Here is a 19,460-nt window from a genome sequence, read left to right as displayed (position 1 = left end):
TAGAGGGGCTCCGAGTCTTCTCCTGAGGAATAGAGAAAATAAAAAAAACAGGAATGAGTCTTACAAAGGACACGACTGTACCATGTTAGCAGAAAAGAATATACCATCAGTAAGAGGGGTAAAAAGGAGGTGACCTATGAGTAGTCTAGAAGTCACAACATGTAAACCATGTTAGACAAGATCCCAGCATACTACAGAGAAGTGTTAACAGGCAGAACAGTAAACAACTGAATAAAGATCAAAATAAAACCCAAGGACCTGTGACAAAGGTATGGCTTGATTTCAGTACTGGAACAATACCCAATGGTACTATGTGATGCTATAAAAACTTGCATACGCTAAATGCATCCAAGCATATCCATTTTCTCTGTCTAGAGATTAAAATTGAAACAGCACAGTTACTTACCGTAACAGGTGTTATCCAGGGACAGCAGGCATATATTCTCACATGTGGGTGGCGTCATCTATGGAGCCCCGATGCGGAAGCATTTTCAAGCAAACTTGATTGAAGATTTAAGTTTGCTCTGCTGCTCCACGCATGCGTGCCTTCCTGCTCCACTAGGGGGCGCATCCCCTCGTGGTCTCCAGTTCACTTAACTAGCAAAGAAGCCAACCTCGGGGAGGTGGGCGGGTTGTGAGAATATATGCCTGCTGTCCCTGGATAACACCTGTTACGGTAAGTAACTGTGCTTTATCCCAGGACAAGCAGGCATGATATTCTCACATGTGGGTGACCTCCAAGCTAACTGAAAAGGGATGGAGGGAAGTTGGCAATTTAAGCAAATAGATTTCGCAATACCAATTGGCCGAACCGGCCATCGCTTCTGGACAGTGAGTCCAGACAGTAGTGGGAGGTGAAAGTATGAACCGAAGACCACATGGCAGCCTTGCAGATTTCCTCAATAGGTGTGGACCTGAGGAACGCTACGGAGGCTGCCATTGCTCGGACCTTGTGTCCCGTTACTCGACCATGCAGCGCGAGACCAGCCTGAGCGTAGCAAAAGGTGATGCAATCGGCCAACCAGTTGGACAAGGTGCGCTTGGAAACTGGGTGGCCTAACCGGTTTGGGTCGAAGGACAAAAACAATTGTGGGACTTTCCGGTGTGGTTGAGTGCGTTGGAGGTAAAAGGCCAACGCTCTCTTACAGTCAAGAGTGTGAAGCGCCACCTCTCCGGGGTGAGAGTGGGACTTGGGAAAAAACACGGGCAAGACGATGGACTGATTGAGGTGAAAATCAGACACTACTTTAGGCAAGAACTTTGGATGTGTGCGGAGTACCACCTTGTCATGGTGGAATACAGTGAAGGGTGGGTCCGCTACCAGAGCCTGTAGCTCACTAACTCGCCGAGCGGAAGTGAGTGCAAGCAGGAAAATCACTTTCCAAGTGAGGAATTTAGGATGGCATTTGTCTAGCGGCTCAAATGGAGGTTTCATTAGTTGAGCCAGAACCACGTTAAGGTCCCAAACCTCCGGAGGGGGTTTGAGAGGAGGGTGGACATTCAGAAGACCCTTCATGAAGCGAGAGACTAAGGGGTGGAGCGAGAGGGCTTTTCCTTCCAGGGGCTGATGAAAGGCCGCAATCGCACTGAGATGTACTCGAATGGAGTTGGTCTTTAGGCCGGAGTGAGATAATTGAAGTAAATAGTCAAGGACCAGAGGGACGGGGACCGACACCGGGTCCTGGCTGTGAGAGGAGCACCAGGCTGAGAATCTGGTCCACTTTTGGGAATAGCAGGTTCTCGTCGAGGTCTTTCTAGAGGCCTCCAATATCTCCTTGACTGATTGAGACACGGGGAGAGAAGTCAGGGGGAAAGAAACCAAGCATTCAGATGAAGAGATTGAAGATTGGGATGTAACAGCGAACCCTGACTCTGTGATAGTAGAGAGGGAAACCGAGGCAGAGGCAGTGGATCTCTGACACTGAGTTGAAGTAGAAGGAAAAACCAAGGCTGGCGTGGCCAGCGAGGAGCAATCAGGATCAGGGTGGCTTTCACCGTTTTCAGGTGGACCAGCGTCCGCAGGATCAGAGGAAACGGAGGAAACGCGTACAGAAACCTTCTCTCCCAGTCGAGGAGGAAGGCGTCGGCCTCGAGTCGGTCCGGGTATCCGGGAGCAGAAGAGGGGCAGTTTGTGATTGTGATTGTGATTGTGGGGGGATGCGAACAGATCTATTTGAGGCGTCCCCCACTTTTCGAACACCTGTCATAGGGTCTGAGAGTGCAGTGACCACTCGTGTGGCTGGAGGAGGCGGCTGAGTCTGTCCGCCAGACAGTTTTGTTCTCCTTGTATATACACCGCTCGAAGGAAGGTGTTGATTGCCCATTTCCAGAGGCGCATGGCTTCCTGACAGAGGGACCAAGACCCTGTCCCCCCTTGTTTGTTTACGTAGTACATTGCTACCTGGTTGTTGGTTCGGATGAGGACCACCCGGTCTTGAAGCAGATGTTGAAAAGCTACAGCTGCGAGATAGATGGCCCGGAGCTCTAGCACGTTGATGTGACAGCGGCGGTCTTCTGCTGACCACATCCCCTGAGTGCGGAGGCCGTCCAGGTGGGCTCCCCAAGCGTACTCCGACGAGTCCGTGGTGAGTACCTTGCTGTGAGGAGGGGCGAGGAAGAGCAAACCTTTGGAAAGATTTGAAGAGTCGGCCCACCAGCGGAGCGATCGTTGCAAGGAAGGAGTCACTGTCACGGGACGATCGATCGGGTCCCGGTCTTGACGCCATTGAGAGGCCAGGGTCCATTGAGGGATTCTCAGATGGAGACGGGCGAAGGGTGTGACATGGACGGTGGAGGCCATGTGGCCCAGGAGAGTCATCATCTGTCGAGCTGATACCGAGGTCAGCAGTGAGATCCTTCGGCTCAGACTTACTAACGCCTCTAGACGCGGAGGGGGGAGGAAGGAACGGAGGCGAACCGTGCCCAGCGTGGCCCCGATGAATTGTAGGGACTGTGAGGGGCGTAGTTGGGATTTTGGGAAGTTTATCTCGAACCCCAGACTCTGTAGGTAGATAATAGTCTGTTGAGTCGCTGAGATAACCCCTTCCCTGGACGGGGCTTTAATCAGCCAGTCGTCCAGGTAGGGGAATACCTGAAGACCTTGGGAGCGTAAGGTAGCTGCGACCACCACGAGGCACTTGGTGAAGACCTGAGGTGACGATGCTAGGCCGAAGGGGAGGACTCGGTATTGCAGGTGCAGGTCTCCCACCTGAAAACGCAAGAACTTGCGGTGAGCGGGGTGCACTGGAACATGTGTGTACGCCTCCTTCAGATCGAGGGAGCAGAGCCAGTCGCCCTCGTCGATCAGGGGGTAGAGGGTCGGTAGGGAAAGCATCCGAAATTTTTCCCGTACCAGAAATTTGTTGAGGCGTCTCAAGTCTAGTATTGGGCGAAGGTCTCCCGTTTTTTTCGGTACCAGGAAGTAACGGGAGTAGAAGCCATTCCCCCGTTGGTCGGGGGGAACATCCTCCACTGCTCTCAGGTGAAGCAGATCTCGAGCTTCGGAGAGGAGTAGGGGTAGCTGCGTCCGGTTGGGAGGGCAATTCCTTGGGGGGTTGTCTGGAGGAATGGCCCGAAAGGTGAGAGAGTATCCTGATGAGATCACGCCAAGGACCCATGCGTCCGACGTGACTTGTTCCCAGCGTGGGTAAAAGACTTTGAGGCGACCCCCGATGGGAAGGAGGCCTGGGACTATGGCGGAGGGGGCCCGCCCCCTTCCGCGTATCCCGTCAAAAGGACGGGGATGGTTTGGTAGTCGCAGGCGGTTGGGACTTGGGCAGAGCCCGATGGTGGGCTTGCGGACGCCTGGGCGGAGGCCGCGAGAAGGCAGGAGTGGATTTTTGTGGGTAGCGGCGCGGAGGGGCCCTGAACGGCCTGGACGCGGGCGGTTTAGGCTTTTGCCGCACGAGGGAGGCAAACGAGCGTTCGTGTTCGGAGAGGCGTTTTGTAGCCGCCTCGATAGTGTCATCGAACAGTTCTTTACCCACGCAGGGGAGGTTAGCCAACCGGTCCTGTAAGTTGGGGGTCCATGTCGACCAGGCGCAGCCAAGCTAGTCGGCGCATGGCGATAGCAAAGGCTGCCTCTCTGGAGGAGAGTTCGAAGCCATCGTAGGCCGCGTGGAATAGATGGAGGCGTAGGTTGGAGAGGGACTCTGAAAGCAGGCTAAACGCTCCTTGGCGGGAGGCCGGTAAGTCAGTCTCAAAGGCTCTCAGTAGTCCAATGAGGTGTTTGAGGTAGGATGTGAAGGTGAAAGTGTAGCTTTGCACCCTAGAGGCCATCATCGCATTTTGATATAGTCTCCTGCCGAACTTGTCTAGGGTTCGGCCTTCTCGGCCTGGGGGGACTGTCGCTGAGACCCTGGAGGGGTGAGCCTTTTTCAAGGAGGATTCTACTAACAGCGACTGGTGGGAGAGCTGCAGTTGTTCAAATCCCGGGAAGGGTACTGTACGGTACTTGGCCTCCATTTTGGAGGGTACTGCTGTGACCATATAGGGGGTCTCCAGGTTCCTGAAGAAAGCCTGTTGGAGTACCGGGTTAGGCGGTAAGCGAAGGGACTCTCTGGGCAGTGATGGCATATCCAGCTCCGCTAGGTACTCCTTAGAGTATCTGGAGTCGGACTGGAGGTCCAAGTCCAAAGCATGGCCCATGTCCTGGACAAAGCGAGAGAAGGATGGGCGGGATGTTCCCGAGGCCCCGTGCGGGGTCGGTGAACGAGACCTCCGTCAGGTGGAGAAGGATGGGGAGGCTTCCCTCGAGTATCGAGGCTCCTGCTCCGATCCACGCTCCGAGACCGGGGAAGCACTGTGAAAGTGTTCCGGGGTCGTGGATCTCCGATGTCTCGAGGAGCCCCTCGGAGACGATGCCGGGGTTCGGGGTACCGATCGATGTCGAATCGGTGACCTCAACCCGGACTCTCTCGGTGAAAGCCTGGAACCTCGGATCGGAGCCCCAGTCCGAGGGGGAGTTCGGAGGATGCGCGGGTTGGAGAGTGATAGCTCCGCCACCCTCAGCGGTCCCGTACAAGGTGTAGGTGAACGGTCTCGTAGAGTGGGGGAACCCCGGGCCTTCTTGGAGGTACGGCGGTTCGAGGTTTCTGTCGTTTTAGCAAGACGTTTTGCCCCGCGGCGGTCTGTGGAGGGAGAGCGCCTCGGGTGTCTCGGCGAGGAGTCCGAGGAGGATGGGATGCGGCGAAGCTTGCGCGCTTTTCCCCCGAGGTGGCTCGACGCGAGGCTCAGGCTGGTCTGGCACATGCGGGGTCGAGGTCGAGGCCGGTTGTAGATGGGCCATTGCAGCGGACAGCTCCGATGAGATCATTGCTCGGAGTAGGTCCTGGAAAACAGGCACGGACAGCATCGAGGGCATGTCCACTGCCTCGGTGCACTCCACCAGGGGCGACCTCGTATCAGAGTATTCCTGTGTGGTGGAGGCACGGCCCGAAGGCTTGGAGGGCTTCACCGGGGCTGTAAGCATGGGACTTCCGCCATGCGTCGCCGGTGTCCCCGAGGCTGGCTTCTTCGCTGTTACGGAACCTGAAGAGGGAAGAGGGGACTTACCCGGAGCCGAGGCTTTCTGTTGTCCCGAGGACTTCGGATTCGAGTCTCGAGGCGATGCCGAGGTATTCGGGGCCGAGGTCAAGGCCGGGGTCAAGGCCGAGGTAGAGGGTTGGTCGGCGGCGAAGAGATCCGCCATGCGGGCTTTTCTTCGGCGGAGGGCCCGGTTCTGGAAAGTAGCACACTGGGGGCAGGAGTCGGTTGGATGAGCGGCCCCCAGGCAGAGGATGCACCGGCGATGCGGGTCTATGATGGAAAGAAGCCGCTCGCACCGGGTGCACTTTTTAAAGCCGGTCAAAGGCTGGGACATAGAATCGACACTGGCCGCGGCTCAAGTAGCCACGCGGCCAAGGGGACCCGGAAGCCTCCGGGTCGGTCATAAACGAAGCAGGAACAAGTTGAAACAAGAAAAAATTCGTGCACAGCGACTTAATCGAGAAAAATAAGAAAAAAATTGCGGTGCTAGAAGGCAGTTGGGGCAGAGCCTGAAAAAACACGACTTCTAGGCTCAGCGGAAAATTTTGAACTGGAGACCACGAGGGGATGCGCCCCCTAGTGGAGCAGGAAGGCACGCATGCGTGGAGCAGCAGAGCAAACTTAAATCTTCAATCAAGTTTGCTTGAAAATGCTTCCGCATCGGGGCTCTGTAGATGACGTCACCCACATGTGAGAATATCATGCCTGCTTGTCCTGGGATAATGAAAGATATGAATGTGACCTGTGTAGAATGCAGAGCAGGAACAGGTCTAGAATTATAATCAATTTATTAGAATTTGGGTAGTGCACACTGATGTTCGAACGGACAACCCTCTAACTTTTACATGAAACCTTCAGTCCAGAGACTCTGACATAAACTGGAGTAAAAAAAAATCCTAAAAAGGATATGTCAGCATAGCTATCGCTACCATTCAGCATTTTTAGTTGGCATTACTTATGTCAGCGAAGGCCTATGGGAAATTATATCAATCTGACTCTGGCATGTGAATGCAGATAGACCCTGAGGGCAGGGAGACTGTTTTAAGTAGCCCTGATTGATACGTTTTAAGTATCCCTGATTGAATCATGATTAGCTAAAAAGTGTTAATGTGTTAATGTCTGATTAAGAGGGTGCTTAGGACAATGGGTCCAGGTGCACAGATAACTAAAGTTAATCAGAAACTATTATCAGAGACAGACTGGAAATACATATATGACCATAGCCTATTCTTCGGCTGTCTAGCACAAGTTTACTAAGAAGGGGGAAATCTAACTTCTATTGAAGCTCAATAGTTTTCTATATTCAGAATAAGATTCCAAGCTATAAAAGCCTCCTCTCTGCAACACACACAAATCTATCTATCTATCTATCTCTTGGCTCTTTCTTTCTCTCTCTCTCTCTGGCCGATCTCTGGAACCCGAAACTTAGACTATCACCCCATCCCCCTTTCTCTCTCTCTCTGGCTCTCCCTAGAACTTCAGACTCTCTGTCTCTTTGCCTCTGAACTATGTAAGGCAGGGAAACTGCTTTGCTCTCTACTTAATTGTAATGCTTAATTGTTGTAATGCCTATGAATATTACTTTTCTGTAAGCCTATTTCTATAATATATTCTTTATGCAATCACCTCTAGCTGTGCCTCTTTGATTCTACTTCCTGGTGAATCATCTGTGAGGGAACTGAACCTGGGACCTGGCGTTTGTAAGGGCGCCTCTCAAGTGACCCCACCAACCATATATTGTGGGGCCCACTAACAAACCTTGCAGGATATAGTAGTGACCTCCTCCTCCCCTACAGCAACTCCCAAACCTCCGGGTTCCTTTAGAATAAAAAAAGAAGATGGAGTAAAGGGTGTTGTGGATAATGTCCATTAAACAATAGAAGAAACACTTCAAAGTAATTATATGAGCCTCCTGGAGAAAATACTGTATGAACATTGATGGTACAGTGGAAGGTGTATCTCAGTAAAAACCTGGTTGATCCTGCTTAGAAGATAAAGCAGAGAACCATTCAGCTTCATTGGTTAATATGGAAAAAGATGACCACAATTTTTTCTTTCTTTTTTTTTTTAAACATGGTAAGGAATCTAACTTAATAGGCTCTACACCCATGTTAGATTCCCCCACTAGATCTTGCATGTTTGTGTCTAAACAACAGGAAAAAACAGGCTCTACACCCATGGTGGATTCCTGAAGTAGTATGAAAAGACTGTTGTAATGTGGATAGATGCCTCAAGAGAAAACTAGATTCGGTACTATGTACGCGCTGTGAGAGTGGAACAAGGCCGGCACGATTTCGGGAAATGTTCTGGACCAAGACACTGCAGGCAGCGTCGATGCGGGTTCGTCAGCGAAATCGCGCGCTGGCACTTGCTACACTTTTTAAAACCGGGACATAGGCCGAAAAAGCTCCGCCGCAAGATTGAAGGAGCGGGGCCTGAGCCACGCGGCCAACCCGGTCGACGTACCGGAAGAAAAAAATTTATTTATTTTTTTTTGAAATAAGAAATAAAATGAAACAAGCACACGATAAAGAGAAAATAAACTCAAAACCGCGGCGAATAAGAAGGCAAAAAAACGAGTTCAATTGGCGCAGAATTGAAGTAAACTTCTCAGCTCCGTGGAAAGAAAAGAACCGAGGAGACACGCCCGGACCATCGGGCGGGAAGGCACTGGCGCATGCGCGGTGCGGGCATCTTGAAACTTCTGAGTTTCTGCAAGCAAGTATGCTTGTGAGACGTCCGTATCGGGGATCTGTCGGATGACATCACCCACTAGTGAGAATACCTGCCTGCTTGTCCTGGGATAAGGCTATGCTTAGATAGGTCTGGAAACAAAGAAAACGGTCTCTATGAGCAAGTAAAAAAGACTGAGCCAATTTCCGAGACGTAGATGAAACCTCAGTCTTCCAGTGAAAAATCATCTATGTCAATGCAGAATCCCAATGTGAAGAAGGATGTTGATGTTTGGAAGAAGGAAGAAGGTAGAAGTCCTAGGAGGGAACAAGATATTGGCATCCTTTTGACCCAGACTGATACTCCAAGATAAGCAGCGATACTATCTGTGAAAAAAAATTTCCTTTCTTATGCAAGTCTGCGCAGTGGAGTCCATAAGAAAATAAAAAGTTCAAAGACTGTTGGAAATTAAGAAACTAGAACTGGAATGCTGTGCCAAGGCTAAAGGAGAGTTCAAATTTAAGCTGTATTTTTTGATAAAAAAGCTTCTGGTGCCCCAATGAAGACCTTGATACCTTGATGCAGAACCTTGATGTTAAGAACATTGATGTTTTGCTGGTGATTGATGCTCCAATAAAGAAGATCATTGATGATACCTTATGAAAGCAGAAGGATGCTCTGAGGACGAACGTAGTCGTCAACTTGAAGAACGTCGATGAAAAGCATAGCAACATGTATGAACAGAGGCTGAAGTAGAACCGATTAATGTAAAGGGGAGAACAATGAAACTCCCCGATGTTTTCGATACTACTCCGATGAAAAGGAACATTCCCTCAAACTGCATCTGATGCGATGCTTTGTCAAGAGTAGGTAGGTCAATCAATGTAGGAAAATCAATTTTTTTATTGAACAATCAGTGAAATCAAAAGAATACAATAAAGTAAAAGTAAATGTTCAAAAGTTTTTTTAATTATACTGCCATAAATCCCAATTCAATAACCCCCCCCCCCCTCCCGAGAAGAGCAAATAAAAAAGCACATATAGAAAAACAAAACAATAGTCAGTCCCCCTAAGCCCACTGCCCGGCACAGTAAAGTATAATGGTAGACATAGCAAGAACAAGCAGCCGGTGTTAAAGGAGAAAACAACAATCAATAGGAAACATAAGAGAGGGGCAAGTATCCCAATCATACTGCAAAGGAGGACCTCTCCCTACCCCCTTCCCACCCCCACCCACAGCCATGTCCCAACATACCCAACGAAACACAAACCAACACAACAACAAACCAATACAGAAAAACATGCACACACTCAAAAAAGAAAGGAGAAAAAAAAAAAAAAAAAGAGGAGGAGGAATAGTGAGGAACAATATAAGAAAAGGACGCTCCCAGGGCGCTGACCCTCTCACTTCCGAACGGAACTCAGATGGTTAAAGTATTTAGTATCAGACTACGGGCTCTAGGAGACAAAGAATATACATAAGGACCCCAGACCCTCAAAAAGAATTTAGATTGGTGAAAAGAAGCACGCACCCGACCCCTCTCAAGCACCATCAAAGCATGCAAATGATTACGCCAAGCCCAATAAGAGTGAGCTTTAGTGGAGACCCATTCCCCCAGAATCACTTCCTTAGCCACCAAACCAGCCTTCTGCACAAAGGTCCGACTGACCCCTGGGGAAAACCAAAAGCTTTGTACTTATCCAAGAGAAATCCCACCGGGGTAAGAGGGATGTGCCAGCCCAATAAGGATTCCAAATACCGGACCACCCGCCTCCAAAAACTCTGAACCACGGGACAACTCCAACAAACATGAAAGAAGGACTTGGTTGCACTGGTGCATTTTTCACACAGGGCTGACTCTGCTAAGCTACAAAGGAATAATTGAACCCATGCGATGCAAAACCCGAAACTGACACTCCCGACACGGAAAGAGTGGGGTTCCGACTAATAAGAAAGCCCATATCCAAGCCAGTTGGCAACAAACCAAGCTCAGGCGCCAAGCAGGTACTTAAGGCTTCTCAAGACTTAGGGGGTGCAAGGAGACCCAAAGCTTTATGGAGCGCCGAAACAGAGTCCCGTATCCTCAAATTGGTCAAAAAAGGTGTGAAGTTTAGTCCCTAAACCCAACCGCAGGCCCTCAACCATTAACGAGCACACATAATGTCCCAGTTGCAGGTAAGTGAAGGCGTCAGTAATAAGAATCCCCTCACGCAGGCAGAAATCACACCAAAGAGGAAAGGTACCGTCCAGACGCAGGACATGCATCAATAAAGTCAACCCAAGCCATACCCAATGGTGAAAGGGGGGGAGGGGAAAGTGGTCTAGCCTGGCAAAAACTGAAGATTCCCCTGAAGAGACAGTTGGTCAGACACCCCCGGATGCCCTCCCGGTTGCAACACTAAGATCTTCCAGACATCGCGGAGGGAGGGTAGGTCAATCAATGTAAAGGATGCAAAGCAGTGTGCATAAACCATCGACCCTGGAACAAATATCCCGCATTGATATCTGAGACTGAGCGGGTATCAGTGGTGCCACAGGGGTGGGAGACCTTAGAGGATGCACACTCAGGAGACAACCTGCACAGATGGAGAACACCGGTGTCGATGTGGAGTTATTCCTCAACGATGTATCCCAGACAGATACCATCAAAGTAGACGCCACAGTATTGAAGAAAAACTACTACTGCCAGAAAATACCACATAAAGGGCTCAATGATCATCGATGCTATGATGTAAGAAGAACCTGGAGAAAGTACCTTTATTGGATATGCTACACCTAGCATTGATCGGTACCGATGCAAAACAATGCATGAAGAGGCACCATGGCTATATTGCATCAAGTGGTATCGAAGGTGCCACAGGTGTCAAAGTGCAAGTGGCTGAAAAGGCGATGTGCTTCAGAAACGATAACCTGTAATCGTCCAAAAAGCCATGCATCAAATGGACTCGATGCTTAATTGGCAAGGTACTGTCCACTGCAATGCATCTGCGTTGATGGGTTGAAACATCGGTTACAGAAAGGCATGCATCAAATAGACTTGATGCTAACATGCCACCGATATAAGCAGATGGAGATATCAATGTATACCGGTACCGGCAAGTCCCAGTCGCTGAAGTCTGACTCCTGAACAATATGTTGAAACAAAGAAACAAAAGAAGAACCCCCCCCCCAAAAAAAAAAAAAAACTTTTGACATCAATCAATAATCATTATCTTCTTCTAATCTATAGCCCCGGAGTCAGTTACAGTCAAAAAGGGCGAGCCAATGTAGAGTAGAAACAAAGCTGAAACAAAGCTGAAAATCCATCGATTATAATGGTATGAAGTAAGGATGGAAATTTGCACAAGGGCCACTGAACATTAAAAGAAGTTTGAAGAAAGTCCAAAATTTCTTTTCCTTTCTACTTTTCTTCTTTACTTGATTTTCAAAAGAAAAATAAAGAACCGAAAGAAACTTGAAAAACTTTATAAAAAAATATAAAACGAGAAAGCAACTCAATGGAACAAGAGATACTTTGCAGAAAATGAAAAACTGACGATCTCGCGATCAGGTGTTGGATGGGAAGGCAGTCAAAGTTTTTGAATTCTTAAAGTGCCAATGCATTTTCACTATCTGTACCGGGCTTCGTGGATGACAACACCCACATGTGAGAATATGCTGCCTGTTTGTCCTAGGATAATGTGGGCTTCAGCAGCTGAACCATCTTCCCTACAATCCTGACCTGGCTCTCAGATTATTTCCTGCTTTGAATTTTGAGGAAATCTCTGTGGTCAGCAGTTTTCAAGTGATGAAGATGTCAAGGATGCTGAGACATCATGGTTCGAAGGTCAAACAGAAGAATTATTTTCAATGAGGTTAAAGTCATTGCATGAAAAGTGGATGAAGTGTACGGTGCAATCAGGGGACTATACTAAAAAACAAAATTTTTTTTTTAAAACTCTTTCCTACTGAGGTAGATAAATTATTGAATGCCCCTAGTATTATCTACTACAGAGCAGAGCTCAGAAATAACATCTCCATATATAAACAAGAAAGCAAAGCTCTATATTACACATTTATATAGTGCTACAAGGTGTATACAATATTATACGTATGTATACCAGAGACAGACCCTGCTCTGGGAAGCTTATATCTAGCAGATTGTGACAGAAGTCGTATATACCTACTGTGGCCCATCCCATTCCATTATGACCCCATCAACTTTTTGCCTCACATGGCAACAAAACTAAGATTGGATGGATGCTGGTTCATTATAGAGCTCTGCTGAAAAAAAAAAAAAATCTGCAAGCAAAATTGGCTACTCATTTTCAGGAGGAACCAAACCCATAAATGAAATGCTTTCCCCCCCCTCCATCTCCCTCCCCCACACCCAACCAATAAAAACCCCCCACCTCCCGAGCTTGTGCCACTACTTGAACACAATGGCTGCCAAGACTTCCTGTGGCAGCTGTTCAGTCAGGAGCAGCGGCACAGGGCAGGAACAAGCGGGGTACATTCCTGCCACAGATGAGACCACTATGTCACAAGGGTTTCTTAAGGTAAGCAAATGAGTTCTGGGTTGCACAGGCATTTTTGCCCGAAGCCAGAACCCGAAAATCTGGTTACAGTGCTGAATCCAAAAAAAAACAAAAAACCACAAGTGGGTTGCATGCAACACAAGGCACTTATAGATTAGTCAAAATGTGTGGCTGGCATGTCTTCTTTTTGTCTACCCTCATTAAAACAAAAGGCCTTGGTCTTCATTCCCACTACTCAAGGGCTGCCAATGGGTCAGATTTTCAGGATACTGTACTCAATATGCATGAAAGATTTGCAAGCCTACTATCTCCACTGTATGCACATCTCAGGAATATTCTGAAAATCTAACTCACTGGTGACCCATGAGGACTGGAAGTAAAGACCAAGGACAGAGGCAAACTCCCCTGAATCCTTTACTGTGCCTAATCAGGTTTTAAAGAAGCCACACTGCATGTGCATGAAATGTTTTGTATACAACGTTATTACATGCAAATGCATCTTATGCCTATCCATTGTGGATATCTTGAGACCTCAGCTGCATGACCCTGGTTAACAAATAACTAGATTGCAATTGAATTTGTACTACAAGATATTTCTGCAGGAGGCTGGATCACTAAGGCCTAAAAGATTCTCTTGACACACTGCTGCAGAAAAGAGGATTAACTGAAGCAGAAGGGTCAAGGAAAAACATTTGATCTTCACAGTACATTAGTTAAATGAGGTCCCTCCCACACGTGCTTAAGCCCAGGAAAGTTCAGCAATGTGGTCAATGTTACAGAGAGTGACAGAAGCAAACTGGAGCTTTAGTCTCTGGATTTCACATTCCACCCATAGCACCCCTAGAGCAAAGACTCAAGGAAGAGGCACAGCCTGACCTGTTCATATATCTCGATAGCCTTCTGATACTGCTCCAGTTGGGCTGCATAAGTGGCTACCTTCAATAAACACTTGTTAGCCGCACTACAGAGGAGAGAAAAAAATGACAGTTGGTATTCCATGCCACATCAGAAAGGAGAAATTAGGTTCTTACCTGCTAACTGCTAATTTTCTTTCTTTCTGTTAGCCTGTAGACCGGTATAGTTCAATCTTCACAGATGGGTTATATCTCATTGTGACTAGCAGGTGGAGAATGAGACCAAAACTTGGTTGTACATTTCTCCCTCTGAATCCACGGTTTCAGCATCCACGGATTCAGTTATTTGAGATTTTTTTTTGGGGGGGGGGCCCCGAATATAATTTTTTGGGCTATTTTTAAGCCTTACCTGGTGGTCTAGTGGGTTTTCGGGGAAGGAGCGATCTTCCAGCGCTCCTGCCCCGTGCACATCACTCATAGAACATGGCTGCCATGAGCTCCCTTAGTCTCTCGAGACTATGACGGGAACTCCCCGCAGCCATTTCCTATGAGTGATCTGCACGGGGCAGGAGCATAGGAAGATTGCTCCTGTCCCGAAAGACCACCAGGTAAGGTCTGGGATGGTTTGTTTGAGAATTTGTATTTAAAGCACGGGAGGAAGGCGGGGGTGGGTCAGAGCCACCTGAGAAGTTATTTGCGGTTTTTCACACTTCGCGGTCCGGCTCTGCACCTAACCCCTGTGGATACAGAGGGAGAAGTGTAGTATATTAGCAGAGGCTCCCCCTTGCCAACCCAGTCTGCCGAATAGCCAAGCAGAACCGAGCACAATTCTAACTGTAAACAGTAAAAACCATTCGAACAGAAGAATAAAAACAACAAACATATAGTAACAATTGTTGGAAAATGCAAAGAACCGGAATCCTGCAGTGAAAGTGTCCCCACAGCTCACCAGCTAAGCCATAGCCGCTATTCTTATATCTCCCCAGCCCTAGAAAAATACTAGAACCCGCAGAAAAACAAATCTGCACTCAAGCAAAACCCACAATCACCGCATAAAGACAGATAGGGTGGGGAACTATACCAGTCTACAGGCTAACAAAGAAAATTAGCAAGTAAGAACCTAATTTCTCCTTCTGTGTCGCCTAATAGACCAGTATAGTTCAATCTTCACAGATGGGACGTACCAAAGCAGTACCCATCAAGGGTAGGACCCCAGAAGGGCCAACACCAGAACACACTCACCGAATACCACGTCCAGAAGAACTGAACATCCACACGGTAGTGTCTGACAAAGGAATGCAGAGAAGACTAAACTGCAGCCTTGCAAATATCCACTGGAGGCACTAGAGAAAACACTCAGCCCAAGAAGCTGCTTGACCCCGATTGGAATGAGTCTTGTGAAATTCAGGAACAGGCTTTTTCTGAAGAAGGTAAGCGGAAGCATTAGTCTCCTTGATCTAGCGCATAATGGAAGCCTTGGAAGCGCTATCCCCCTTACGAGGACCTGCTAGAAGGACAAAGATGATCCGATTCACTGGGTCCTCTGTACATAAGAGCGAAGGACCCGACTGACATCCAACTTGTGCAACCATTTCTGCCCAGAAGATCCCTCCTGACTACCCAACACCAGGAGGACCACTGACTGATTGACATGAAAGGTAGAAGAAACTACCTTTGGAAGAAAGGAAGGAACAGGCCGCAACACAAACCACTCCCTAGAGAACTCCAGGAAGGGAGCCCTACAGCTCAGAAACATGTCTAGCAGATGTAATAGCCACCAAGAAGACCTTTTAAGAATAAGGTTCTTCAACAAGCAGGTAACCAAGGGCTCAAAAGGTGGGCGCACCAGCATGGACAAGACCAGATTCAGATCCCAAGATGGAACATATGGTCACACGGGAGGCTTGAGCAATTTGGCCGCCCGCAAGAAGCAAACGACATCAGGAATTGCGGTCAGATGCTGACCTTGTAACAACCCACGAAAGGCTGACAAGGCCGCAAGCTGAACCCACAGAGAAGACCAAGCCAGGCCCCGGACCAAGCCATCCTGCAAGAACTCTAAGATGGTAGATAGGGAAGTGCGAAAAGACACCACTCCACACACAGCACACCACTCCTCAAATATACGCCAAACTCATACATAAGCCCAAGAAGTGGAAAGTCTCCATGACTTCAAAAGGATTGAGATCACCTTAATCTGAGTACCCCTTCTTACCTAGGCGGTCCCTTTCAAGAACCAAGCTGTAAGACAAAAGGGACCCGAATCGAACATTGGAATGGGGCCCTGAGACAGAAGGATGGTCTAGAGAGACAGAGGAAGAGGATCCACTACCAGATGTCTCACCAGGTCCACATACCACAGATGCCTGGGCCAATCCAGAGCCACTAGAATCACTAGGCCTTGATGTCAAACAATGCAGAGAAGAACTCTGCCCACTAATGTCCAAGGAGGGAACAAATACAACAAACCCTCCATTGGCCATGGTTGAACCAGAGCATCCAGCCCCTCGGCCTGACTGTCTCTGTGTTGACTGAAGAAGCGGGGTGTTGACACTCATGGCCATCAGGTCCATGAGAGGCTGATCCCAAGACTGCACTATTAACTAGAAGGCTGCATGGCTTAGACACCACTCTTCGGGCACATTCTGCCAGCACATTCTCCATGCCTGCTATGTGGGAGACCGAGATATCCTGAAGATGAGATTCTGTCCAGATCATAAGCAGAGCCGCCTCCTGCACCACCAAAGTGCTCTTGGTGTCCCCCTGACGATTGACATAAGCCATCGGCGTGGCATTGTCTGAAAGAACCCTGACTGACTTGCCCATCAGGAAGGCTAACGGCGCTAGATGGATGGCTCTGGTCTCCAGAACATTGAAAGACTAGGATGCCTCCTCTGTGAACCAGGTGCCCTGAGCTGAGTGACCTAGATACCGAGCTTCCCAACCGAGGAGACTAGCATCCACTGTGGCTGATCCAGACTTGCCCCTTGCACTAGATGGGAGGTCTGGAGCCACCAACGAAGACTACAGCGAGCCAAGCCCCACAAAGGAACAAGATGATTCAGACTGTGCCTCTGAGGCAACCACCTCTGAAGACAACAAATATGGGCATGATCCCACCTCACTACATCTAGGGAAGCTGCCATCGACCCCAAGACTTGGAGGAAATCCTGCGCCCAAGGACACCTGGACACCATAAGTAGGCAAATCGTGAGATTGCAATTTGCCTACCTGGGCCTCTGGGAGGAAGACCTTCACCAAGGAGATGTCAAACAGAACTCCTAGATACCCCAAACACTGAGAGGGGGCCAACCAGCTCTTGGAAAAGGTTGACAACCCATCCCAGCGACTGCAGAAACTCCACCACCCAAGCTGTGACCCAGGTGCTCTCCTGCAATGACTTTGCTCGAATCAACCAGTCGTCCAGGTAGGGATGGACCAGAATACCCTCTTTGCCCAACACCGCCGCTACAACCACCATAATCTTGGTGAACGTCCGCGGAGCCAGGGCCAGACCAAAAGGAAGCGCACAGAACTGAAAGTGCTGACCCAAGATCGCTAAACAGGAAAAAACGTTAAGAGTCCCCAGCCGCTTCACAGTTAAAGGAATTTTTTCTGTCTGACTGTCAACAGCTGGGGAAGCCCGGGTATCCCCACAAACAGCTGCCGGCTGTGAGGCGCTCGTGAAGGGGATCCCTGGCCACCGTCACCCGATGCCGACTAGGATTCCCCTTCGCAGCGGCCTGGATTACAATGATCACTTTTCCCCTTGCAAAAGTGTTCAGTGCTCCAGATGCGACCTAGCTAGAGAAAAAAGTGCCGGTTAGCAGAAAAGACAGTAAAATACAGTAAATTTAAAGGTAAAGAGTCCTTTAGACCAGCACAGCCTTAGGATTTTTTTTTTCTTTCAGAACAGACTCCACAGCTCTCAAAGCTGGAGGCTTGACCGGTATCGGTAGCAAGGCTGCCAGCTGAGGAACCTCTACAAAAATGTGGGGAGGTGGAGGAAGGTGGGGGAGGGACCCAGCACGAGACCTGCTGGGTTTGACACCTCCCTCCCTCCGAGGTCGGATGGACCCCAAGCAGGACCCATCCGGCACAAAAGGGAACCAGGAGTCCTAAAACAAATTCCAACAGGCCTAACAGGGGGAGCCAAGTTAGTCTTACCACACTACTGGAGACTGAGAAAAGACTGGGTTGCTAAGGGGGAGCCTCAGCTAATATACTACAACCAAGTTTTGGTCTGTCTCCACCTGCTGGTCATAGTGAGATATAACCCATCTGTGAAGATTGAACTACATGTATACTGGTCTATCAGGTGACACAGAAGGACTTTTAACCCTGGCTTAAGTTTGCACTTGCTCATGGGAAACTGCAAGACAAAAGGGGGCACTGTGCTATAGAATCTGCAACTTTGAGCCTAAATTATGTAGTCAATGCTTCTTCTTCCTCACCTTCTACACACTCTCCAAATGTGCTTCATGCAGGGGTGTTATGGTTAACTGTACTAAATAAGGCATAGGGGCAGAGGACAGGACTTGCCCATACCACAAGAGGCAAGGTTTCAGGAGATTAAAGTGTGCAGATGAGGGTAGCTTTAAGTCACCATAATGTAACCAGGGATCTGCATTCAGATTTACCTGTTGGATTCCTCGCCCTTGTAGTAATCTGCAGACTGTTCATAATGTGCTATGGCCTAAAAGAGAGGGTAACAAAAGAGCACCTGAGAAATCAGGAGGAAAAAAAAGGAACTACTCCCCAACATGCACACAATGCTACATCCACAAACCCTTAATGACACCAGCTGTGTATCACACAGACACATGCGAAGGAACAGATTACTAGAGAGCATGGATACAACCGCCTTAAAAAAGCAACCTGTAGTTTACCAACCTAATCTTACCAATCAAGGCATTTGATTCAACATAGGACCTTCTCTGCACCACATAAAGCCAGTTAATGGAAAAAAGTAACACACACACAAAGGTAGCAATTTTCACAGATTTTTCCATGGGTAAAATGATTGTTTACACATAGAAGCAGACTTGGTGAAAATGGCTTCCCCTCATATCCTTAATGTAGCTAGAATCACCTACAAATTGGCAGGGAAGGGGCATAGCAAGCTCAAAGGAATGGAAATAGTTAAAACGTCTTTCACACTATTTCCATTCTTACAAATACAAGGCAGGAAAACGTGTTTGATCTGCTTTCTCCTTCCCCGTGGGGAGATGACAACAATCAGCCATAGGATTTGAGGGAAGAATGGAAAAAGTCTGATTTGACTGAGTGTCAAATGTTTCAACATGATTTGCAAAATGCCCCATGCAGCTGCCTTCTGTCACTGCTAAAGTGACTCTAGTATTAACCCCCCTCTCATCAATTTGGATAGTTAAATAAACAAAAAAAACAAACACTGTATAAACCTCATCAATCAAATTCAGAGCCAAGAGTAAAAATAATTAATATCGGCTCATGAAAAGACATGGAGAGGACTTGACCAGATTCAGCACTGGTGGAATACAGATCTGGGGCTGGAGCTCAAGAGGCCTTAGTTTTAGAACCTTTTCATATACATACATATACTGTGTATTTGACCTTCTAAAAAGTGGCAGACTTCTAAGATGTTCAGTTTAAGATCCTTTAAAGGGCTTATGTCTAGGGCAATGGGGATACAATATGGTCTGTGGGACAACCCTACCATAACATGGGGAAATGACAGACTCAATTTGCGAATGATGACATTAGCAACTGTATAAGACATAACTTCTTGCTCCTTGCAATGGGATTATGGGACTTTGCTTTTAGGGACCCAGAATATCTTATCATCAAGTGTTGGCCTTCCCCTATTGGAAATTTATATGCTTCTTTGGTACTGGTTAGAAAGACGAT

General features: G+C 48.2%; 1 protein-coding gene across 1 annotated transcript in view; it reads right to left on the bottom strand.

Annotated features, from left to right (window-relative positions):
• Positions 1–19,460, bottom strand: part of NAPA (NSF attachment protein alpha) — a 74,645-nt gene that overhangs the window by 32,708 nt on the left and 22,477 nt on the right. Inside the window, exons 6-7 of the mRNA XM_033954745.1 lie at positions 18,212–18,267; positions 13,594–13,678 (exon numbers count right to left, since the gene is read on the bottom strand). Coding sequence (XP_033810636.1) covers positions 13,594–13,678; positions 18,212–18,267 — 141 coding nt within the window. The remainder of the gene's footprint in view (positions 1–13,593; positions 13,679–18,211; positions 18,268–19,460) is intronic.

This window comes from Geotrypetes seraphini, chromosome 8 (genome assembly GCF_902459505.1).
Source record: "Geotrypetes seraphini chromosome 8, aGeoSer1.1, whole genome shotgun sequence".
NCBI classification, from domain to species: domain Eukaryota; kingdom Metazoa; phylum Chordata; class Amphibia; order Gymnophiona; family Dermophiidae; genus Geotrypetes; species Geotrypetes seraphini.
Note: the sequence above shows the minus strand (reverse complement) of the source record. Positions and strands in the feature narration are given on the sequence as shown.